The following is a 26,665-nucleotide window of genomic DNA, read 5'->3' as shown; positions in this document are numbered from 1 at the left end:
GGTTAAAATCCCAGATATATAAAGAAATCCTTCAAATTAACAAAAAGGCAAACAACCCAATTTAAAACTGTGCAAAAGACTTGAATAGACATTTCTCCAAAGAAGATATACCAATCACCAAAAAGCACATGAAAAGATGCTCAACATCTTTGGGCATTAGGGAAATGCAAATCAAACCACAGTGAGATACCATTTCATACTCAGAATGTGAATGAGAATGGCTACTATTTTAAAAAACAGAAGATTACAAGTATTGGAGAGGATGTAGATAAACAGAAATACTCATTCATTGCTTATGTGAATGTAAAATTGTGCAGCTGCCTTGGAAGACAGTTGGGAGATTCCTTAGAAAGTTAAGTATAAATTACCATATGACCTGACAATCATCCTTATAGGTTGAATTGAAACCAGGGGTTCAAACAGATATTTGCACACCAATGTTCCTAGTGTCATTTACAATTGCCAAAAGATGAAAGCAAGTCAAGCGTCCATCAACTGATGAATAGATAAATAAAATGTGTTATTATATTAGTGAGCAGTACTCAACCCTAAAAAGGAAAGAAGTTCTGACAAATGTGACAACATGGATGAACCCTGAGGACATCATGCTGAGTGAAGTAAGCCAGACATGGAAGGACAAATGTTATCTGATCTCATGGATATGAAATAATTAGAATAAGGAGACTTATACAGTCAGAATCTAGGATATAGTTTACCAGGGGATGCAATGAGGGTAGGAGATAGAGGGTTAAGGCTTAAAATGCACAGAGTTCCTGTTTGGAAAAATGGAAGTATTTTTGGTAATGAATGGTGGTGATGGTAGCACAACATTGGGAATGTAATTAACAGCAATGAACTACATATTTGAATGTGGTTAATGGGATATTTTAGTTTACATGTACCTTACTACAATGAAAAAAAATTAGAAATAAATCCATGGCACTACACAACACAGTGAACCATAAGTTAAACCATGGACTACAAGGTAGTTAATGGTAAAATTATTAAAATGTGCTTTGTAAATTGTAACAAATGTACTGTACCAATGCAAGGTGTTAATAATAGTGTGGTATGTAAGAGTCCTGTATTTTATGCATGATTGTTCTGTAAACCCACAACTTCTCTAATAAAAATAAAGGAATAGGATAGAACTCTGGTTATCTTTGGACTTTAAGAAGACTGAAAGAAAGAAAGCTATGTTTATCATCTAAGATTTTTCTCAAAAACTAAAACTTGAATAATAATATCAGTATATAAAATAATTCATTTTTTATTCTGACCCATTATTAATGAATTAAAACTTGTATAATTTGATTCACTTTAAAGGAAAAAAAAGTCCACAGCAAAGGTATTCTTCAGGGAAGGCAAACTATTGCAATAAGGGATGAAGAAATGGAAGTTTAGGAAGAATCCTGATGATAAAATTCTCACCATAGTTTTCACTGATAGGAAGTGTAAATATTATATTAGAAATTGGAGATGACAAGTAAGCATATCTAAGGAATTTAAAGCCCCTACTTTCTTTAAACTTAAACAAGTCTAGTCAAGCTTCTAACATTAACCATTCCTTAGACTGTCCCAATTTGAGTCACATGGAAAATTATACAGGTAGGCTTTAGAAAAATGCGTAGTAGAACTGGTAAACTGTTGCTGAATTGAGAGGAACTACATGATTGTTAGCTAAATATTGAGTAGAAAGGATTTTTTAAAAATTCTCTTTATTGTTTATGATCTTGGAGGAATATTTGATTAAAATGCACATAACTTTCTGAATGAAATTAAGTAAAATTTTAAGCAGTATAAATACTAAGTATTAAAGTTAGGGATTTTACTTTAAAGTATATAAAGTATTACTTGTTGAGGTATGTGGAATGAAATGATAAGTAGCAAATTGCAGATAGGCAAAAGCTATTACAGTCTTAGAAGAAAAAGGAGTTTTTAGAAAAATGGCAATTGTGTTTAGTTAAAAAGGTTGTGGTGTGGGAATTTTTGTGTTTTCTTTATTTAGATATGAAAGCAGGAGCCTATAAACATGAATATAATATATTAGTTTTTAATGATATAGAATATCTTCTTTTGGTTTTAAAAACAAGCTATAGTATTTGAAATGTACTTGAAAATAGCAGCACATAGGCAAATTAAGTTGTTTCAAATGTACTTGAAGAAACAAATTTTATTGTACTGACAAACTCAAATCCATTATCTGGGTAGTTATGGTTGTACCTGCATTTTCAAGATAATTCTTGACACTGAATCCCCCCAATGGTAATAAATAATACTGGAAGATTTCAAGCCAACCAAAAGATATTGTAACATTCTCCTTCTGCAAGATTTTATTTTAAGATAATAGCAAGTGAATTGCATATCAGAAAATGGACTGATGAACAATATCAAAATGGCATCTTCAAAGCATACATAATTGAAACTAATTTTAATGTTTTATATTAATGAAAAATGTGTTTCTTTAAAGTTAGATGAAAGTTCATTTCTAATTAGTAGATTAGTAGGTTTTGCTTTCCCTTTTCAGAGATTTAGTACTTGTACTAAATTTAGTACTTCTTATCACAGAGAAGCAGGATAAAATAAACGGTATTACCATTTTTGGTACCCTTTTAAGAAAATATTGTGGTAACATATACACAACTAAAATATCCCTATTTTAACCACTTTCAAGTATACAATTCAGTAGTATTAATTGCATTCACAATATTGTACTACCATCACCAACATCCATTACCCATAACCATGAACAACAAAAGAAAAAATAGATAAAATGGACTTCATCAAAATTAAAAACTTTTGCACCCCAAAGAACATTATCAAGAAAGTAAAAAGGCATCCTATAGAATAGGAGGAAATAATTGGTGCGTTTTAAGGTATTTGCTCAAATTCTCGGTCAAATACTGGTCACACAGATTTGTGGATGTCTGACTCCACCGTGTGGTGCATTGATAGTTTTGCTACTAAAGTGTAAGCTGTTAAAAGGGCTTTCATTTTTTGTCTTTTAAGGATTGATTGTTTGAGATCCTCAGGTTTATAATAACCTTGAATACTAAGGAAATGTAATTTGTATAACAGTCTTTCGAGAATAAGTTTATATATAAAAATAGATGTAGGTCAAGCTACTTCCTTACATTTGCATTTGCACTTCTAATTATAGAGCCTAAAAGAGCTTCTCATTACCTCAGCACGTTAATTGATCAGTTAACTCTCAGGATCAGAGAACTGGGCCTTCTGATTCTTAGTTGGATTTATAAAACTAAAGGTTTGCTTTTTAATTGAGTGACATTACGGAAGTACAGCTTTTCCTTTTTAGTCAGTGAAACTATATACTGCAAGGATTTCAGAGCATACATTGATCTATGAGAATTTTATTTGAAAAATAGCACTTATCTAAGCCATCATCTTAAATCACATTACCTCAAATTCAATTGCTTAATGCCAGTCCTTTTATTTTTTTTCTTTTATTATTTTTTTTTAATTTTTTTTATTTTTTATTGACTTTGTAATAATATTACATTAAAAATATATATGTGAGGTCCCATTCAACCCCATCCCCCCACCCCCCCTCTCCCCCCCCCCAACAACACTCGTTCCCATCATCATGACACATCCATTGGATTTTGTAAGTACATCTTTGGGCACCTCTGCACCTCATATACATTGGTTCACATCATAGCCCATACTCTCCTCCATTCCATCCAGTGGGCCCTGTGAGGATTTACAATGTCCGGTGATTGCCTCTGAAGTACCATCCAGGGCAGCTCCATGTCCCAAAGACGCCTCCACCTCTCATCTCTTCCTGCCTTTCCCCATACCCTTCGTCCACTATGTCCACTTTTCCCATTCCAATGCCACCTCTTCTATGTGGACATTGGATTGGTTGTGTCCATTGCACCTCTATGTCAAGAGGAGGGTCAGATTCCACCTGGATGCTGGATGCAATCCTCCCATTTTCAGTTGTAATCACTCTAGGCTCCATGGTGTGGTGGTTGTCCTTCTTCAACTCCATCTTAGCTGAGTGTGGTAAGTCCAATAAATCAGATTGTAGGTGCTGGAGTCTGTTGAGGCTCAGGATCTGGCTATCACATTGTCAGTCCAGAGATTCAAATCCCCTAAATATATCTTAAACCCCAACATTAACTGCACCTCCAGCACATTGGCATGAAAGTCTTATGAAGGGAGATCCCATCTGAGTCCAGATTCATCACACATAAACACCATTTCCAAAGAGGGGCCATCTGCCCAGGTAGTTAACCCCATCGGCCATGACCATAACTCCCGTGGGTCTCTTTAGCCCTCAAAGGAACCAATATCTGGGGGTTGTATCTGCTTTATCTGTCTCTCTGACTCTGCTCAGTTGTGCATGAGGGCAAACCTTCTGCCAGCCTCCAGACTCTTTTTTAGAAACTCGTAGCCATATAAACTCATTTCTCCTTTCCATTTCCCCCTTACTTTAGGTCAAACAGCATTTTAAAGTCATGTTATTTTATGTAGACATGGATATTCTGCTGATCCGCATTGAACCTTCCGTATAAGGTCATTTTCCAGTTGCATCATCAGTTGGTAGTTGATAGTGGTCCCTCGTTGCCAGGGAGGCTCATCCCCGGGTGTCATGTCCCACGCTGGGGGGAAGTCATTGCATTTACATGCTGAGTTTGGCTTCGAGACTGGCCACATTTGAGTAACATGAAGGCTGACAGGAGGAAATTCCCAGGCACAAAGTTGTTCTAGGCCTTGTTCTTATTTTGGGTTTATCAGCTCACAAGCATAGTCATTAGCATCAGGGGCTCACTGTTGAACCCTCACTCCCTCCGGTCCCCGCCACTGTACCTGGGAGACTGTTGCTGCTCCCCTAGGGACCACGACAGAGCACCACTGGCCAGCAACCCAGTACCCCCCCTACTGTGGTTTTTAATTGTTGCCACTATGAGTATATCCAAACATTACCATGCACCCTGGACATATGTTCTGTACAGCTCCCTGTCAGCCATATATCACCTGTCATTGGTACCCCATACCAGTATCCCTCCATTGCCATTGTTGAAACACTCTGTGATCCAGAACTCCCCGAAATTTGAAGCCCAATATAATTTCATGGTCCCTTACTAGGGAATGGCATATAGCGATGAGCTTAAAGGATAGATAAAGAACTTGGATAAAGTTAGATAAAGAACTTAGATAAAGAATGTTGACTTGAAAAAATTCCACATCCTATCTTTTTCTTTCCCCCCCCCCTAATTATTCAGCTTTTCTTCACAGGAGTCCTAGACCACAGCAATGTATATATATAATATACAGCACTCCCACACATCCACCAGAAAACCTTTTCCCTTCCACAGTGATACTCTTACGCCCTATTCATATCATATTTACTTAAAGTGATGTACAGAGTCTGAGACATTAGCTTTCTAACAAGGTGACATCTGTGCTTACATTGTGGTGCATACTTTAGGATACACAGTTCTTTACATTTTTAGTTATCCTATGTTTTACATTATGGTTTACATTATCAGTCTGTCATCTCCTATATGTTATAGTGTAATATTACATGTTTTATATCCATCCTTGTGTACTCTCAAGAAACTCCTCTCTTACCCCCCATTTACTTTGGTTCCACACATTTAACGTCCATTTTCCCTTCCACCTTGGTGCCCTCAGTGATAGCCAACCTCCGTTTCCTGAGGAGCCACTTCCAGAGATAGATGGAATAGTGTTCAGGTCCTAACTTACTCAACTGCCCCAATGCCCTGGGAGCCACCCTTTCTCTCGAGGGATACAGTTCCCTCTATTTGATGGCATTAGTCCTCCCCAGGATGTGGGTCCACCCCCACTCTCACTACTTGGGTTTCTACCCCATGGTGTCACCCACTCTGGCAGAATGAGCATTTAGACATTCCCCAGGAGTCCGTCCTGCATCAGACCCTCCCCTCCGAGCATTCTAAACAGGTAACCCTCTTTATTATATTTTGATATGATTTTCTCGGCATTTTACTCTCCACCAACACCTGACCCTCTCCTGGTTCGTATGCTACCCCTCCCTCCCCCCACTTTTGGGCAACGTTACCCATCCGTCCCTCCCCAGCCACCCTCAAACCCGCAAAGCCCCAAGCAAAGGCAACCCCTTGCCCCCCTTTTATCTCTTCTTTGTGTTCATACTTACCACCATCTCGTCTTAAATTCGACCCCTGCAGACATCGGCTCATATCCTTCCTCCACCCTCCGATTTCCTGTAAGCCTATCGTTCAGTCTCTTGCTATCTAGGGCAGCTTGTTTATTTCATATCATTGAGGTCATGTAGTATTTGTCCTTCAATGTCTGGGTTGCTTCACTCAACATAAGGTTCTCAAGATTCATCCATGTTATCACATGTGTTTGTAGTGTGTTTGTTCTTACAGCCGAGTAGTATTCCATTGTGTGTATATACCACATTTTATTGATCCACTCATCTGTTGATGGGCATTTGGGTTGATTCCAACTTTTGGCAATAGTGAACAATGCTGCTATGAACATTGGTGTACATATATCGGTTTGTGTTCTTGTTTTCAGTTCTGCTGGGTATATACCCAGCAGTGGTATTGCTGGGTCATATGAATGCCAGTCCTTTTAAAGAGAGATTTGTATTAACATACAAAATTAGGATGGCGGCAGTTTATTGCTTTAAACAGAATAGAGCAAATGGAAAGAACATCTTCTAAATATAAAAATTTTAAAAAATAAGCTCTATTTAAAAAAATAATGTGGTTAACAATGTCACATCTATAAGTGTTTGAAGAAAAATCACTGGATTGTTAACTTCAAAGAAATGCATGGTGTGAAGATGGTCATACCTCTTTAATTTTCCAGAATATATGAAGCCTCTAGAGTTTTAGTTTTAATACTTAAGATCTTGTAGCAAAACTCCTACTCATGCCTACCCCAGACCAATCAGGTCAGAGTCTGTGGAATGGACTCAGCCATCAGAATTTTTGGAAGCTCCCCCAGTTATTCAAATTCACGCTGCAGAGATTGAGAGCTATTATGGATAGTTAATTACTGGTGATCGCACAATTATTCCAGTCTTGATTGCGGACTAACTCTTCTAGGAAATGGGTTAAAGTAGAAAACAGCTGAAATACTGCACTAAGTAATTAATTTAGACAAATGTGATTTTAATACATGTTTGAGAAAGGACTCAGCTTTGTTTTCTGATTTTCAAATTCCAACTATGTTAATGTGCCATTAACTTGAATGTGCCTCTAAATCCTTTTAGGAGCCAGTAATATCTATGGCCAAATAGCTATTAATTGCCTCTAATTCTTAATATTAAAGGAATACTTCAACCCACACTTTTTTCCCTTTTCTAGAAATTTTATATTTTGAATCTCTGATATGGAGGAACAATCCAACGTGGTCACCTGTTGGAATGCTCCCTGTCATTATGTGTCAATAATGCACATTTTATAGAGGAGAACATGATCCTGTTACATAGATAACCACAAGAAGCAGTGGGGTTGCCTAGTAGAGATTGAAGTATCTCAACCCTTCTGTTTCTTTTGACCTGCAAATTCCTGATTCCATCTTTTGCAACCTTGTGTCTCATGTAGTAGATTCATATGCATGAATAGAGGAAAGAAAATAAAACAATTTAGGAGGCACAGAAATTACCATCAAAGGAGAGGTTTTTGTAATACAAATTAGAAAACTGCTCCTATGGGTTTCTTCATCAAGCTGGGACTTTTGGGTACTCCAGGGTCTAATGTAGACCACATTTCTTCCTTCTTTCTCTCTATCCCTCCCACTAGGAATGCGGCTAAACTTTAGGATAAATAAATAAATGACAGGGATCTTCTATTTACTAAGGAAGACTGTACAGTTAAGGTGACTGTATTACCTGCACATCAAAAGAATTCATAATTGAGGTCTTCCCATGTTTATTGAAGCTAAATTTTAAGACTCACTTTAATATACTTTGCCATGTTTAAATGTAAGTGCCCATAGTATCAAAATCAATGGCTTAAAAAAATAAAGAGCTGAATAAAGATTCTGGTCTGCCAGATGATTTCATTAGAGGATAAAAAGACTTTTACTGTGTAAATAGGCACATTTGATTGTCAAATGATTCAGAACAGTCCAACATTACAGCCTATTTCACTGATTTATGAATCAGACAGTATAAATCCACATAGGGAAATCCATTCAGGATTTATGTGATAATACAATAATTTAACAATAGAAGGAGAAAATGAGAAATAGCCCAGAGATTTGGGTTCAAATGTTAAACTCAATACAGCCATAGCAAAAATACTTTTTGTCTTTTTACTTTGCAAAGTATATATATTGGTAAACCCAGTGCAGTTAATTTTAAACCTGCTTTTTAACATTGAAATGCTACCTGTAGATGTTACTACATAAACTTGATTACTTCACATTTTAAGATGACTATTTTTGTTATTTTGACATGTTTAATAGTGTGGAAAATAATCAAAAGCAAGAGTTTCAAAAGATGAGAAATATGCTATCCATGGTTGATTGTACTTGGCAACACTGCACTGTGTTATGTCCTCATAGTATGTATGACAAAGAAATTGACATCTTTCATATAATAAGCTTAGAAGTGTACACCTGAAGTCTGTGATTAAATTATAGTATCCTGTTGTGAACATCTCTGTGCAAATTCTAAATATAAAGGTGAAACCAGCAGCATCATACATATGATCACTGTGAAGACAAAGTTTTCTGAATATTTTGAGGATATTTAGAATCAACCTATAGTCCTCCATTTTCTCTTCAGCAAATGGATACTTATTCCCCAAATATGCCTCCGATAGATTCTTAATCTAAAGTGTACCCCTCGATAACACTTGTGTTTTGCATATTATGTAGAAGCTCTTCTGGTGATGAGGCACAAACTCAGCCAGCCAGCCAGCAGAGAATGCAAGAAAGGACAGCTTCGTTAAATCAACAGGCCTGGAGGTGGGGGGAGGAGGGGAAAATGAGGGTGGCAGAGGGACCCAGGGCTTCTGTGAGGGTCCCTGGTGGTTGTGGGATGCTGGACTCTTGCCTTTAATGTGACGCAGAGAGTCAGGATAGGATGGGTCCTTCTTGAGTTAATATTGGGGATTGGCAGTTTTAAACTATATGGCAGGAAAAGCAGAAACAGTAAGGGCCATTTAGGGAAGTTGAGGGCAGCTTCTTATCATCTAATCCATATAGAGGTATAGGACTTGCTAGTAAATTATGCAGCATGTAAGGGCAAGGGACCCTTGGGAGAAGTAGCAGTGGCTATTCAGAGAAGCTAGGAGCACCTCTTTTCACCCAAACTCTATGGAGGTACAGGCCTCTCTAGTTGTGGCTATGCCCAGGGCAGGGCTAGCTGGGGAGTTCACTCAAAAGAGGGAACTGCTGACTAGGTAAAAATGACAAGACAGCAAATATAATTTCTTTTATGCCATTTTCAATGTGTCATAGCTTATCCTGTTTTGTTTTATTTTCAGCATTTATTACTGCCTAAGAATTTTATATGTATCTGTTGATTGCTTTGGGTGGGCCCTGTCCACCCCATCACCAAAGGTTAGCTATAAGACAGCAGTACTTCCCTGACTCCAGAACAGTGCTCTCCACCTAACAGGAGCTTGGTGCTTATTTGGTGATTCCACTCAATTCCACAAAGATTTAACCACTAACTCTGGGCAAGACCACTACACTAGGTGCTGTAAATTTACAAAAGAAGAAAGGAAGAAAGGAAGAAAGGAAGAAAGGGAAGGAGGGAGGGAGGAGAGTAGACTAGCCCCAAATGGCTTTAACAACTTGCCTCCCATGGAATAGTAGAGAAAAAAGAGTAAAGTTAAAGAATACCAACCAATCAAGTTTATCATAAACATCAAGAACCATTCATAAACATCAAAAACCATTCTTTGGATGGACTTAAGAGTGTCCAAACTATTTGAAGTAGTGTATAATGGAATTTTTCATATTAAAAGGAATGTTTAATGGGAAATAAATTTTACAGCCTCTGTGTATTATACCCTTTTCAAGGAGTGTTCCATGTGAATGGTTAGTATCTTCAAATCCTTGTTATTTAATTTGATCATTACCACAACCTAATTAGGAGATAAATCAAGTATTTGTGTTTAAGAAAATATTTAAACAGACTAGATTAGTGGTTGTTGAGGCTGCAGGTGGGAAAGGCAGTTAGTGAGTGCACATGGACATGGCGCATCTATTCGAGGCATTAGAAATGTTCTAAAATAAGATCGTGATGGTGGCACAATTCTGTAAACTTACTAAAATTCATTGATTTGTACACTTAACACCGATGAATTTTATGGTTTGTAAATTATACCTCAATAAAGCTGGGTTTTTTGGTTAGATTTTATTCATTTTTAAAATAAAGCTGTTTTAAAAAGAGACTAATCAAGGATATCTCAAATACCATATTTGAAAAATAACTTCATGTTACTCTCAGCTTTTTCATTTTATTTGGATACATAGCAAAGGGTGAAATGTAAGGAATTTTGTTAAATAACCCTAGATTAACTTGAATAGTTGATATTTATTAATATCATACTGATGTCTATTACAAGATCATATATAGTAAAATCAAAATGCTTTTCATTGTTTGCATTCTAATACATTTAATAGATATCATTTCAAAAGCATTCCCCCACCCCTCCTGCAGCTAGCTTCTTTGTTTACTCATTGTTTTTGCTTATCGTCTGTTTGTTTCTTCTTTAGGAGGCTTGGAGAACCAAAGCCAGGACCTCCCATGTGGGAGGCGGGCCCCAAACCCATTGAGCCACATCCACTCGCTGCTCGTTTTTTGTTTTTGCTCACTGTTCCTTATTTGTTTGTCTTCTTTAAGAGGCACTCAGAACCAAACATGAGGCCTCCCATGTGGAAGGCGGGTGCACAACTGTGTGAGCCATATCCACTTCCCTTAAAGATATTTTTTACTGAAGCTGAGACTTGAACTCAGATTTCTTTCTCCATTATGGTACTTAGCCCTCTATCAAGCCATAATTAATCTACAGCTTCTTTTACAATTCCTTAATATTTCTATGCAGCATTATAAATTTCCCCCCAAATTTTGCTTACTCATTTATCTAATTTGAAAAATAACCATAATTGCCTGAAAATACATATTTATTGAGGACTGTTATATTATCTTCTTTATTATCATTACCATTATTATAATCAACCATGACATTATTTCTTAGCTGTATTTCCCTTAAATTCCCCTTAATATTCACTTTCTTTTTTTTAAGGTTCTGTGATCAAGTTTACTTAGAAAAATTTACATGCTATATTTCCCTTTTGGAGATTTATTGCCCACCCTGTTTTTCTTAATTTTCAAAGCTTAAAAGTTTAACCCAAACTTAATAAACCACAAAATCCTATTTTTCCAGAAATCTGTTAACATACTACATAAATTACATGTCAGGAAATGCAGTTTGGGAAATACTAAAATGGAATGTTTCCTTCATAACATCCTCTTATTCAGATGAGAGGAATAGAAGGCAAGCAGAAGAAAAATGGTCATCACATAATTTCTTAAAGCTCCTATCCTAAAGCTCCACCAAAGTACTTATAGCTTAACTAAATCAAAAGCTAAATAAATTAAAATGATCTTAAAATATGTCTGTGTTGTGTATATTTATATATATTCATCTTCCTGAAAAGCACCTATGGTCAAATTGTTAGACTCTATCAAGCTCTTTGACCTATTGCGTATTCCTGATAAAAGTCGAAATTTCTCCAATTACAAAATTTAGTTTTACATTATTTGTAATATTCTTATTAACTTGTCCAATTTATGATTTGTTTTATTAAGAGTAATTAAAGCTGTGGGATTTTTTTCTTTTTTTCTTTGGTGAATTATTATGAGGTTTTTCAAAATTATTTGCCCATGACCATAGCTACATTTTTTCATGTTTCCCATGTTTTAAAAATATTGATTATCCAATGCCTTTTTAGTTTCTTTCTTTAATTTTGTATCTCTCTGTTTTATATGACCATTTTTTCCTTCTTGAGGATGCAATTTCAAAATTACTATCTGATTACACTTAGCAGTATTACATTTCTCCCTTAATCCTCTCATCTTCATATCTTTTAAGTTTTTATTTATTTCTGAAATATTTGCAGTTATTTTCTCTAGAATAACTTTGTTCTCTGACATCACAAAAGCTATAATTACTTGAAATAAAGTTTCCTATATTACACTAAATATTTTAGACAGCTACAGCTTAATTTTGCTTGCCATTTTCTGTCATTAATTTAATATATGTGAATGACCTGATGAGGTAAATCATGATAAAAAGCCCTGCTTCCTGCTCAGTTAATTGTAAATTGCTATATTGGAAATGTCATTCATGTTTGATAGAGTTATAGCTCCATAATTTTCCCTTTGCTATCTTTAATAGAGAAGGGGTTATTTCCCTTTCGACTGTCTTTTTCTTTCCTGGTTTGAGTATATAATGCTAGTTACAAGTATAATTACTGTATATTACTGTATTGTCAAAGTATCTTTATTTTTATAATGTCATGATGATGTAATTTGCTTTATATGACTTCACTTTTATGAAGATCTTGTGATTCTGATAGGAATTGAATTGAGAACGCCTATTAAAGCATAAATGAGAGTACCAAATGCTTAGCCCTGGTTTTCTACTTCTTTTCACTTTGTTTAAGCTGTTTGTATTTACTGATTTTATGTGAAGCTACACTGACAATTTCACAAGATCAGTTGTTGTTTCCTCTTTTTTTTAACGCTTATCATCTATCTCCTGATAGATAAATATCTGGGGTGAAAAGACAACTCAAGTTATACATCCTTCAGATCTATAGCAGATCTTACAAATCTTTTATGTAACCAATTATGGAAATCATTTTTCTTAAGATTAAATCTCCTATTCCCAAATGTTTTATTCTACAATGTTATTTTTTCCATCGTCTGATCATAATGCCAAGAAAGATGGTGTAATGTTCATGTGGTTTTTTTTTAACTACAGGGAATTTAAAATAGGTTGTCCATTCTGCCTGGAAATTTCCATAATACTCTGTCATTTAAACAAATCATATATCTATTTCATAATAAACCTACCCTAAAGTGATAGACATTTCTTAATCATGTGGTTCTAGAATAATAGGTGAGATTAAGTAAAGCAAATGGTAAAAGCTACCCAAGTTCAAACTAAAAATTAATTATCATTTGAAAGTAAGGATTGTGAAATTAATCTATAAAGGTGTAAATATAAGTGTGATGCATGTTTTTGTTTCTGTGTTTGTAAGTCTTTGTTCTTGCAGTTGTTTACAAGTTAGGAAAACAGTATGGCTCATTTGAAAGAAGGTATAATGCACAATCAGAAGATCTGTGTTTCAATTATTACTTAGGCTACCTTTATTTTGTTTAGTATGGTGACGTTTTCACATATAATATCTCATCTATTCCTTTTGACCAAAACCAATATAGTTATCTACTGTAGGTGTGAGATTTCCCCATATATGCTGCCCACAAATTGTAATAAAGCCCCATTGCTGGTTTGTCATTATCATCCTCAGTTTAGAGATCAGGGAACTCAGACTCAAAGGTTTGGTGCTTTGCTCAAGATAGCAAGATCTTGATTTTTCTTAACAATATTCCATTCTGATTCCCCGAGAGCATCAGGTAATAAATGTTCAACTTTCTGTTTCTCCACATCCAAAAGTTTCTTTACCTTTTACCTTTGGTTTCTCAAAAAGAGACAATTCTCCTGTTAATCTTTTCCATTGCTCCATTGACCTTTTCTCTTTTTTTTTTTTATTGACTTTGTAATAATATTACATTAAAAATATATATGTGAGGTCCCATTCACCTTTCTCTTAACTCTATTTCCTCTTTTTTCACTCAGGACTTTCTAATCAGTTTTCTTCTTGTATTGAAAAAAAGAAAAACTTAATCCATGTATTCCTTCCACACAGTTTAAAGATGTGTTCAAGACTCACTAACCTGAATTTCATTATGTGCAGACAAATGTCATAAAAAATAATTTAAACTATTTTTATAAGGTTGCTTTCTCATGCTTAATCAGGCTTTGGCCCTTGAAAACCTGATTTCTGCCCCCACCATCCATTGAATCTCCTCTGGTTATAGTGATTATTGACCAGCTAAAGTACACTTGTTAATACTTATCTCATTTAGCCTGTCTAAGAATTGACATGGTTAACCTATCTCTTACTCTCAAAACTCACATCACTTAAGTGGCACACTTTCTTTCCTCGTTCATCTTCTCTTTGACTATTTCTTCTCTTTCTTTAATGCTTTTCTCCTCCACATTCCTTAAATTCCCTTATTCTCCATTATTCTCTCCTGGCCCTCCCTTCCTAAGTCCCTCTAATTTTTTTTTTTTAAAGAAATCTCACAATTTGTGTTTTTTTTTTTGAGAGATTTATTTCTTTCCCCTTCCGCCCCCGCCCCCCAGTTGTCTGTTCTCTGTGTCCATTTGCTGTGTTTTCTTCTTTTTGTCTGCTTCTGTTGTCAGAGGCATGGGAATCTATGTTTCTTTTTGTTGCATCATCTTTACTGCATCAACTCTCCTTGTGTGCAGCGCCATTCCTGGGCAGGCTGCACTTTCTTTCACGCTGGGCGGCTCTCCTTATGGGGCACACTCCCTGCATGTAGGGCTCCACTACGCAGGGGACACCCCTGCGTGGCACGGCACTCCTCGCGTGCATCAGCACTGCGCATGGGCCAGCCCGGGGTTTGAACCTTGGACCTCCCATGTGGTAGATGGATGCCCTATCCACTGCGCCAAGTCCGCTTCCCTCTCTAATGTTTGAGAGACACTAAAATAAATAACATATTGTACAAGTTCAAACTGCTTTTTGAAATGTCCACTCATACATACATACATGCATACACATATAATGATTATTAAAGTCCAAATGCATTTCAGTCTATCAATGAATTTATACTAGCATTCTGTCATTATTAATTTCCTCAATTAGGGAAGTGGACTTGGCCCAACAGATAGGGCATCCGTCTGCCACATGGGAGGTCCAAGGTTTAAATCCAGGGCCTCCTGAACCATGTGGAGCTGGCCCATGCACATGCTGATGCGCAAAAGGAGTGCCATGCCACGCAGGGGTGTCCCCTGCCTAGGGGAGCCCCACGCACAAGGAGTGCACCCTGTAAGGAGAGCCGCCCAGTGCAAAAGAAAGTGCAGCCTGCCAAGGAGTGGCATGGCACACACAGAAAGATGATGCAGCAAGATGACGCAACAAAGACAGAGATTCCCAGTGCCGCTGAGAAGAACAGAAGCGGGCACAAAACAACTGAGGTGAGGGGGGAAGGGGAGAGAAATAAATAAAAATTAAATCTTTAAAATAAAATGTCCACAATTATTAGGCAAAACAGTAGCGGTAAATCTGTTACTATCTACAATTCCGATAAATTTTAGATTTTAAAATGTATCGTCCTATTGAAAATACTGGAAACCAGTCACTTAGGATATGAAATTATTTAATATGTGATCACTGCCTACATTTCTAGTTATATTTCTCCCAATGCTTCACTCATTATTTATGCATTATTTCTGTTCTCCCAAACTCTTCATAATATTCATTGTCTCATCTCCACACTTTCTTTTCCCTCTTCCGGAAATACTTTTGTGCTTATAACTCCCATCCACTTGGATATTCAGTAGAATATTTGGGAGTCTTAATTGCAAGTAACAGACATCAAACTGAATTTACTAAAGCAAAAAAAAAAATGGGGGTGTGGAGATTTCTTAAGGATACCGGGTTGTCTCATGGAACTCAACAGTGGCAACAATAAAGTTTTTGCTCAGGAAGGGACAAGAACCCTGTTTTGGTTGTTTCTAACAACTCTTTTTTTTTTTTTAATTATTTATTACATTATTACATTAAAAAAAAATATGAGGTCCCATTCAACCCCACCGCCCCCGCCCCCCACTCCCCCCACAGCAACACTGCAACACTCTCTCCCATCATCGTGATACATCCATTACACCTGGTAAGTTCATCTCTGAGCATCACTGCACCCCATAGTCAATGGTCCACATCATAGCCCACACTCTCCCACGTTCCATCCAGTGGGCCCTGGGGGGATCTACAGTGTCCCGTAATTGTCCGTGAAGCACTATCCAGGACAACTCCACGTCCCGAAAACGCCTCCACATCTCATCTCTTCCTCCCGTTCCCCACACCCAGCAGCCCCCCTGGCTACCGTTCCCACACCCATTCCACATATTATCATCATCTCTAATGATTATGTTTTTTGGGAAGGTTCAACTAGATGGTTCTCTTTTGGGGTCTTTCATGTGATTGTAGTTGTTTGTAGGGATACAGCGATCTGAAAGCTCAACTGGGCTAGACATCCAAGATGAAGCCCTTGTATGGCTAGCAGTTGATGCTGGTTGTCAGCTGAAAGCTCAACAGGGATTGTTAAGCACTTAACCCGGGCCTCTCTGTGTAGCTTAGACTTCTCAGAGCATGATGGATGAGTTCCAAGAGGGAATATCCTAAGAGAGAGTATTCCAAAAAGGCAGAATTGGAAACCATCAGGCCAATTTTGTTGATCATCACTTTTGCCATATTCTGTTGTTTAGTTGCAGTCAAAGGTCTCACACAGTTTCAAAGCAGTGAAGAAGTAAACTCCACCTCTTGGTGGAGGTGTGTATGAGGACCTTGTGAGACAGGTCATCTCTGGAAAGTACCATCTACCTCAGCCTCTGATTGGAAGACATCAATATTTTTGTCTCTTCCTGTCTTTCCATCCATCTTCGTCCTTTCTCTCTGTTCGTGGATCTTTATTGTTTCTCAGTTGACACTGCAAACTAGGGACTTCATAAACACAGTTTCCCAGAATAAGTGACCCAGCTCCAAGAAACCCCAGAGTTTGACCAGATTTTCTCTGGTTAGTGCTAAAATTATGAGCGAATCTAATGCATTCATCTTGGCACAAACAGTTTTCCTGTTCTAATTATCAGTGACTTGGGTTGGCCTTCGTCTGTGGCAGTGACAAGATTACTGTTGGCCCATCTTATTGAGGGAGTGTTTACTAGAAGAAAAGTCATGTCGACAAAATCTGCTCTACCTAGCAATGCTTAGTCATTATTCAAGTCCAACTGTGGCATCTGTTAACTTCCCCAACATAGGTGTCATTCCACCCTATATACTCTCCTTAAATATTGCATATTTTTGTTAGCATTCCTGATGTCCAAAAAATGTCATTATGCACTTACATGGATCCCTAACCGAAAGATTTTGTGGTTCCTGCAGAATAAAGCTTACCACTATTTCTCATACAAGTTATTCAACAAGCAAAGTCATTGTATATAGTGAAAAATCATATGCATTTGCATAAGCCTTTGCTCTTACTCATTTTAAGCCAGAATTCTAGTCACTTAAGTAATTCTGATTTAATTTGCCTTTATAATTGTTAGCATCAATATTCTAAGAGGAGACTATTAAGGTATTTCTGTGAATTCATAAACTTTTATCTTAAGTGATTCCTTCTGCCACCTAACCCATTTTTGTTATAATTCTCATTATTCACATGTGTTGTAGTTCTCTGTGGTAACTGCTAAGTAAAACTGATGTTGTTTTATAATAAAATGCATTGGAATTGATTCCAGTTGGTATAAATTAGGTTATACTAATATGCTTTATACACATTGCTTTTCCTGATGATTTTTATGGACACTGCAGTTTAAGTTAATCAGTTTCCTCTTCTCTAACATATTTATGATAATCTCACAATAACTGAATGTTAAATTAGAATAGTTTGACTGCTAGCAATTCCTGCTGAATCTGACAGGAAGAAATGAATGAATTAGATGTTTTGGTCTCTGCACACTGCAGGATTTAGCTGGGTCATATTTCGGATAGAACTTGATCAAAGAGTTTTTTACTGAATATAGAAATATTTGATAGTTATTTAAGTTCAAAATTAATGTCTATAAGAAGCTAACCATCTATAAGACAAAGGCAATGTCAGCTGAGGCATTTAACTTCTCTTTCCTAGACCCATAGTTTCCCTGAATTTTTTTTGAAACATGGCACAGAATGACTGAGCAAAATTCATTGTAAGGAGTATTGTCCACATTCAACTTTCTCAGGTGTTATCCCTGCCATATTTAACTTGTTTATAAGGATTGATATTCTGGTTTTCATTAGATTTGAAAAAAATTCAAAGAGTAAAGAAAGAGTACTGATGTAGAAACTTATTTCTCTATATCAGATATAAATAGATATTTCCCACAGAAAATTATACCTGAAAAAGCTATTTATTATCATTAGCTCAAAATGATCATTTCTTTTTCATAATAATCCCCAAAGAAAAGAAAGAAATCATTGGGTTTTTGATAAACTTTGGTAAGTGACAAATATTTATTGTCATATTAAAGCAGGCTACCTTGTAGTCATGGTTTAGGAGAGTTTCTGCATTTCCATCTTCTTGGAAAGCAAGCAAATTGTTCTTTGCAATAACTCACAGAGCATGCAGACTAATAATGCTGTCTTCCTGACAGAAAATCCAATCGGATCTGACGAGTCATGAGATCAGTTTAGAAGAAATGAAGAAACATAACCAGGGAAAAGAGGCTGCCCAACGGGTCCTATCTCAAATTGATGTTGCACAGGTATATCTTATTACACAAAATAAGGAACAGATTTTTGTTGGCCATTAAAATATAATCTATATTAGATAACTTGATTATTAACAAAATTGAAGGATCAAGGATGTTATTTGAAAACTGCAATGTATATCTAAACAGTAAAGACATTTTGTACATTTTGTATAGCTAAAAGATTAAATAGGCTAATAAATGACTTACATTTAATATCTCATCAAGAAAAATTACTAAATTCTTCTTCTAAATCCATATATTCTTCATGCTGGAAAATGATAAAGAAGGTTGCTTTACTTTTAAAATTTTTTATTCCTGTGTGTCTTAAGTAATAGAGGAAAATCTATTAACAAAAGTATGACTAGTTAGTGTTTGAAAGGCAAAAATTAAATCCGTGCCTCCTTTGCATTTTGTTTATAGAAAAAATTGCAAGATGTTTCCATGAAGTTTCGATTATTCCAAAAGCCAGCCAATTTTGAGCAGCGTTTACAGGAAAGTAAGATGATTTTAGATGAAGTGAAGATGCACTTGCCTGCTTTGGAAACAAAGAGTGTGGAACAGGAAGTAGTACAGTCACAGCTGAATCACTGTGTGGTAGGTATTTTTGGTGGTAAATTGCAACTACCCTTGACTTCCTTTCTTAAGAAATATTTGGTAACACTCTTTTATAATAAATCACTGTTAAGAATTATATTGTATAATTTTAAGATTAAGAGCAAAAATTATCACAGGTGTATTAAGAGGCAAGAACTTTTATTAAATTAGTCGTCATTTAATACCTTTTCTCTAAGTTACATTTTTGAATCCAGAATTTTGCTAAGGGTGGTGCAGAATATAAAAGGTGTTATGTTTATTAAAATATTATGATGCATTTAATAGATTGTAAAATGGAAATCCAGAAAGGATATGTATTACTCTCTAAATGGCAACAATAACAGCAGCTGCAATAATAATAACCATTCCAGAAATATTGAGTACAAGTAAGCTAAGTGATGGGTTCAAGTCATCTCTAATTCTCAAGACCACAGATTGTCTGAGGGAATTTAAGAACTGATAGCTGATGAAGGGCAAATCAAGAATCCAATCCAGGTACTCTTACTCTAAATCCTATTATCTTTCCATTAAACATCAGTGCTCAATAGATACTGCAATGCCACCAAACCACAAAGACAATAAAAAGTCAAGGGAAGACGCAGCTGACCAATAGGCCAAATCTTCAATGGACTTTGAAATACGAAGTAGTGTCCTATGTTGCCATTTTTAAAAAATTCACCAAGTCAGATGACACTTCTGACAACATAAAGCTGAGGTATAAGGGCATCTACGAGAATAAAATAATTATTATTATAACTCTATATGTACTATGGGGCCATGGAGGCTAAAATTTCACATACACTGCAAAGACTGTTATTAACCATTATAGAGAAAGAAAATGTGTATTTAGTGCTTAGTGTTTTATGTATTATTTCTGTATCTATTCCATAGAAAAAGAGACCCCATTCGATGCATTTGTGTCATATTATCAATGGGAAAAATAAATTTCTTTTTAGCAAGATCTTTAAATATGTGCTTTATATATGTTTATATTTACTTGTGAAAATTATTAAGTATTTATTTATTATTCAATAACAAGTATTGATAATTAAGGTTAGATTTTAGTGCCATCATTACTATAAATAATTTTACCCCAAAACAGACATTTTGAATATATTGACATATGTTGATTACTTGCTATTAGATGGGTAAGGATAGAAATATATGGGGACATGCCTTCTATTGAATTTTGCAAAGAGAATGGAAAACAAACATGACCCAAGTACACTATCATCTTGGAAAACTATATTTGCAAAGGGAGAACTCTTCATTCTCTTCTAAAATCACATTCCTAATGGAACCCCATAAAGCCTGTCTGCCTGTAAGTATCAGCTGAGAACAGCCCCACCTATGCCCAGCTGTGACTGTGTCCATCTCAGTACAGAGAAACCATGAAAAACACTTGCTCAGTTTGTTTCTGGTTCTGATTTAGATGTCAGAATCAGTGCAAGTACTCCTTCCAAAAGGGTTTCTTTTCTTTCTTTCTTTTTTTCTTAAAGTAAACTTTATTTCAAATTCAAAAAATAAAATAGCAGACAAAAGGCAGTTTAACAAATTATGGAAGCATTACTCCAAAAATTTTGCCTGGGCACTTTTATCATATGTAAACCAAAAAAACAAACTCTGTTGTTCCTTGAGTGTTCAGAAAGATACACAAATGAGCACAAACTGGTTAAATGACATGAACAAGAGCTTCTCCTAGTTAATGAAGAAAATGAAGAAGAAAAAAAATGCTTAAGCATATTCATGTCTCATAAAACTAAACCCCATATTCTTTTTTTTACCTTTTGCATTAATATAGTACCTTCTTTGTTTTTGCTCCAAAAATACTACATTATTGTTAACTATAGTCTATAAGTTATATTAAATATATTTTTCCCATGCATCACCATATTTTTAACATCTTGTAGTTAGGAAAACATTCCTGTATTTATATCATATTTAGTTTATATCAGTCAGACCATACAATATTCGTCCTTTTGTATCTGGCTTATTTCACTCAACATAATGTCCTCAAGGTTCATCCACGTTGTCATGTGCTTTCCCAATTAATTTCTCCTTACAGCTGAATAGTATTCCATTATATGTATATACCACATTTCGTTTATCCATTCATCAGTTGATAGGTACTTAGGTTGTTTCCGTATTTTAGTAATTGTGAATATGCCAGTATGAACATCACTGTGCAAGTATCTGTTCATGTCCTTGCTTTTAGTTCTACTGAATATATTTCTAGTAGTGGGATTGCCAGAGCATATGGCAGTTCTATATTTAGTTTCCTAAATATAGGATTGTCTTCCACAAAGGTTGCACTATTTACACTCCCAACAATGGTGAATGAATGTTACCATTTCTCCACATCCTTTCCAGCACTTTTAGTTTTCTAGGTTTGTTTTTTTTTATATTAATAATAATGGCCAGTCTGTACTGCATGAGGTGACAGCTCATTGTAGTTTTGATCTCTTTGGAAGAATGTCTATTCAAGTCTTTTGCCCATTTTTAAATTGGGTTGCTTTGTCTTTTTAAGTTCTGTGATCTCTTTATATAACATGGAAGTCAAACACTTGTCAGATATATAGTTTCCAAATATTTTTCCTATTGAGTTGGTTGCTGTTTCACCTTCTTAACAAAAGCGCTTGAAACACAAAAGTGTTTAACTTTGAGAAAGTCCCATTTATCTATAGGGGTGTCTTTTCTGTATGCCTTTTATACTTTTCATTACTTAAGATGCTGTATAGTGTATACCATAATCATGGACCTTTGCCTTCAAGAATTTTTTGTTCTATTTAAAAAGAAGTTTTACCAAAATGAATATAAGAGTGTTTCCCTTCTTGGTTATAAGTCTTTTCCTATTAAATGACATAATGTTAATAGCTAACAGTACCTGAAGAAATTCTATCATAAATTAAATAATTGAGATTTTATTTTTAAGTTTAAAGAGTAAATTATTTTGAAGTATCTCTGATTCCAAAATTCACTCAGTTGATTCCTAACATGATAATTAATTATTTGACTCCTAAATGCCCAGATATTTTATATCTTCTAAGACGTAATTACAGTTAAGAAAAAAAGTAAATCATTTGGAAAGCTCAGCCAGAATTCACAATTAGCAATAAAGGAATATTAACATCAAACAATCATCAATTAGGGGATTAAGACCGAACTAATAGATTATGTATAGAGCCTTAATTAATCAGAAAATTGCTCATCCCTTACATAATGGTTTGTTTTAGAAATTGATTTTAAGTTGAAAAGAAAATCGAATTTTTTATTATTCCAAAGAATCCAACTATTTGCTAGAAAATTTATTTCTCAGTAAAAATAAAATAATTATCTGCTTGTCACATGTTCTACTGAAATGAAAACAGCAATATAAGTTAAATTATTATTTATAGAAATATAAATATATATACACAGATCCACATACATTCATACATATACTTTATATTTTCAGGAAAATAACAACAAAATAAAGTTATGAGATTTGTTTGATGAACTTTATTATGGTAATATATTTTCATGAAACACCATATGTATGCTATATAGTTGTGATTTACATTTGAGTTTTAAATGTTTATATCTGTTTATATTACTTTCATCAGTTCCATTAAGAAAATGTGTATAATCTAAGTAACTTACTTAAAAATTACATTCCTCCTTTATGTACAATATAATATATATTGAAATTATGATGTGGAAATGCCACTAAAATATAAGCATCATGAAAACAGCGGTAATCATATCTGCCTTGGTCACCATTGATTCCCCAGTGACTTGATTGTAACCTGGACTGTAGCAAACACTAAATAAATGCCTGATGAATGAGTAAATGAATTCATCCAGACTCACAACTAGAATTATGTAACTCTAACATTTAAAAGAGAAATCAGTTAACTTTTAGAAATGATCTTTACAAACTGGTATTGAATGACCAAATATATGTATAATGCACTTCTACCTTAATAAGAAAAGATATAAAATATGCCTGCATGTATGTGTACACATAGTTACAAGTTAAAATTTAAATCTGACCAGAAAAAATGCAAAAGCTACATATTGATCATAGCTGCAAAAGGCTAGTCCATTACAATTGTAATAATGGAATAGCAATTAGGGTGATATTTAACCCTATTTCTTTTTATTGATGATATTATGAGTTATTTAGCATTATTGCTTATTGTGACTTTTTTGTTTTTGTTTTCTGTTTTAACCTAGAACTTGTATAAGAGTCTGAGTGAAGTGAAGTCCGAAGTGGAGATGGTGATAAAGACTGGACGTCAGATTGTACAGAAAAAACAGACGGAAAACCCCAAAGAGCTTGATGAAAGAATAACAGCTTTGAAGTTGCATTATAATGAGCTGGGTGCAAAGGTGTGTGCTTGCTGAAATCACAAACACTGACTACTTCTACTTTCATTCTAAATTGTAAGGCAAAGGGCAGTAATTATGAACAATCCAAGTCTCAGAAATTCTTCCTCATCTCGCCCTCTCTCTCTACTGATATATATATATATATATATGTATATATATATCACATATATATACATATATATATATCACATATATATACATATATATATATATATCGGTATTTGTGTGTGTGTGTATACACACACACACACACGCACATTCCCATGGACAATCCTTTTTTAACATTTTATTTTTAAAGAAGCTATAGATTACATAAATGTTACATCAGAAATATAGGGGACTGGGAAGCACATGTGGCTCAACCGATTGGGCTCCCGTTTACCATATGGGAGGCCCTCGGTTCACTTCCCAGGGCCTCCTTGTGAAGGCAGGCTGGCCTGCGCCCACAGAGAGCTGACGGCCCGCACCTGCAGGGAGCTGGTGTGACAAGATGATGCCACAAAAGGGAGACAAGCGGAACACAGAAGAACGTACAGTGAGTGGACAGAGAGAGCAGACAGCAAGCAAGCAGCAAAGGGAGGGGATAAATAAAATAAATCTTGAAAACTATATATATAGGGGATTCCCATATGCACCACCCCCTCCCACTCCCATGCTTTCCCACATTAACAACATCTTTCATTAGTGTGGTACATTTGTTACAGTTGATGAAAACATATTGAAGCACTGTAATAACCATTATAGTTTACACTTTGCCCCACACAATTTTATAGATTTTGACAAAATGCCTGTATCTGTCATTGCAGTGTCATGCAGGACAATTCCAAAGTCCCAAACATGCCCCCATGTTGCACCTATTCTTCCCTCTCCCTCCCCTCAGAACCTCTGACGGACACTGCCTTTATATCAGTGACACAAGTTCTTCCATTGCTATTATAATGTCTACTTTAGTCCATAGTTACATTACCCCTTTATGTTTGCTCATTCCTCAATCTTGAGGATTTGGGGATAATGATACCCACAAATGGGCCATCCTTTTTAAGAAACAATAATTAATCATGAGGTTCTTTTTTTCATTATAGATTGAAAAAGTATGTAAAGCTGAAGGAGGTTTGAGTTAGATCATCAGATCTTCTAAAAGCATTTTCTTTGTTCCAGTTTTACCTTCTTTCCATTGTATAAATTTACTTGTGATGACTTAAAGACCAAAACGTTTTATAAAATACTTACCAACCTAAGTGTTCTATTTGAATTTAAAGCTTTGATGTTTCAAATAATGATGGAAAGGGAATTTCAACCTCAAGGGCTCATCTTGCATTTTATATGCCATTATTTTAACTTACTCTAAGCATTCTAAAAGATTTTTGGGGGGCACAGTTAAGATTTATAGTATGAAAATACTATTAAAATTGTTTCTTTTACAAGTTGCAATAACAATATATTATGTAGCAACTGAGAGATGTATTTTATTGATAACTAAATAGCAATCTTTCTTCTTTAAACTTAACCAAATAACATGATCTATCAATTATTTGTATTTATAACCATTTCTCAATCAATACATGGTTATTTAAAGTACTTAAAATGAGCACCTTGAAATGAAGAGCCTGTTTGAGATGGTTTTACCTTTCTGATGGTTAATATAGTAAATAACGAGCAGAACTTTGGCCTACAGGCCAATACAGAAAAATTAAAAAATGATTACTGGCAGCATTTAAATTTCCTTCCATCTGAAAAAGCTTCACTGAGTCAAATGGGGGAATAAAAGTATATATTTACAGGTCAAGCTACAAACTTTATTGAACAGAATAACATCAACGAGAAGTGTCACCTCATTTTGGACACCAATGTAAATGTTTAGAATTTAGAAGTAGCCAAGCAGGGGCAGATTTCTCATATTTCACCCTGAAAGTAAATTGAGGGTCATGCCATGAAGTGGTTAATTGCAAATTGCTTATTACTGAGAGAAAGTGAATTTTAGATTCAAATGGGAATATGAAAATAATCGTTTTTATTAGTTGATCATTTTTATTGTTTTATGTTGAAAAATAAAACCCTCTCATTTACATTTGACATTTACATTTGAAAAAGAGTTCGTCATCCTCTTACAAAATGTTCTCCTAATTTGGGTCAATTAAATTAAACTGCTTGTTTAGTCCACCCAGCTTCTTTGAATAAAATATTTTTATAGCTTTCTGGAGAATTTTATCCTTGGGTTAAAGATAACCATAGAGGGAAAAGCTATATCTGCACTTGATGTCTCATTCCAGAATTTTTCAGTTTTCACACATGCTAATAGTTCCATATTTAACATCCATTGAATAATCTCTGATCCTAAACCTAATTTATTTTTCTGGAAAACTATACCCTTTATACTCAAAAGTTTATGATTTGTCCTGTGTGGTTTTATACAACATTAATGTATTAAATACATTTTTATTAGGAGCATATATGTATTTGAGAAAGGAGGATTTATCTGTTTTTTTCAAGTACAAATCATTTCCTGGGCCTTTTCTTTGCTTTAAATGAGTTGAGCGTTACCTCCGTCTTTGAAAGAGTAAATTTAACAAAAAAATAACGTAGAATAAACCACTTAGAATTTAAAACAATAAAAATGACATTAGAAGTCTCTTAGTGCCCCGAGTTGATTCTTATTAGAAACTGAATGACTCTAGTAAAGATTTAAAGCTCCATTTCCCCTGAATATATAGATGTGAATATCTGTTTATTTTAACTATTTGGCACTTAGTAATATGTATCAGTAAAGCAAAATGAAAGGAGGACTACTATGAAATTATTCTTAACTGCAATAACATGACAAAATACAGCAAAAATAGATGCAGAAATTTATTTTCCAAGTAAAGATGCATTTGCAAACAGTCATGATAATGGAAAAATGTATAAATATCTTACAAGAATGCTGTAAATCATATAATATTTCACTGAGAAAAAACTGTCTGCATTTTGACCTTCAAAGAGTATTTTTGTTTAATAAAAACAAAGGATATTGTAATATATTATTGTTTTCCCATAGAAGGATGAAAACTTCTATTTGAATGATCTTCTGAAATTACATTGTTGTATTTGCCTCA

At 35.0% G+C, this 26,665-nt stretch overlaps 1 protein-coding gene across 3 annotated transcripts in view; it reads left to right on the top strand.

The window, feature by feature from the left end:
* Positions 1-26,665, top strand: part of DMD (dystrophin) — a 2,676,723-nt gene that overhangs the window by 1,303,722 nt on the left and 1,346,336 nt on the right. For all 3 annotated transcript variants that reach the window (XM_058291720.2, XM_023592525.3, XM_058291721.2), the window contains 3 exons: positions 18,510-18,620; positions 19,029-19,202; positions 23,418-23,573. In XM_058291720.2, the coding sequence (XP_058147703.1) occupies positions 18,510-18,620; positions 19,029-19,202; positions 23,418-23,573 (441 nt within the window). The remainder of the gene's footprint in view (positions 1-18,509; positions 18,621-19,028; positions 19,203-23,417; positions 23,574-26,665) is intronic.

Source organism: Dasypus novemcinctus, chromosome X (assembly GCF_030445035.2).
Source record: "Dasypus novemcinctus isolate mDasNov1 chromosome X, mDasNov1.1.hap2, whole genome shotgun sequence".
NCBI classification, from domain to species: Eukaryota; Metazoa; Chordata; class Mammalia; order Cingulata; family Dasypodidae; genus Dasypus; species Dasypus novemcinctus.
The sequence above is the reverse complement of the archived record's forward strand: the minus strand, read 5'-3'. Positions and strand labels throughout refer to the sequence as shown.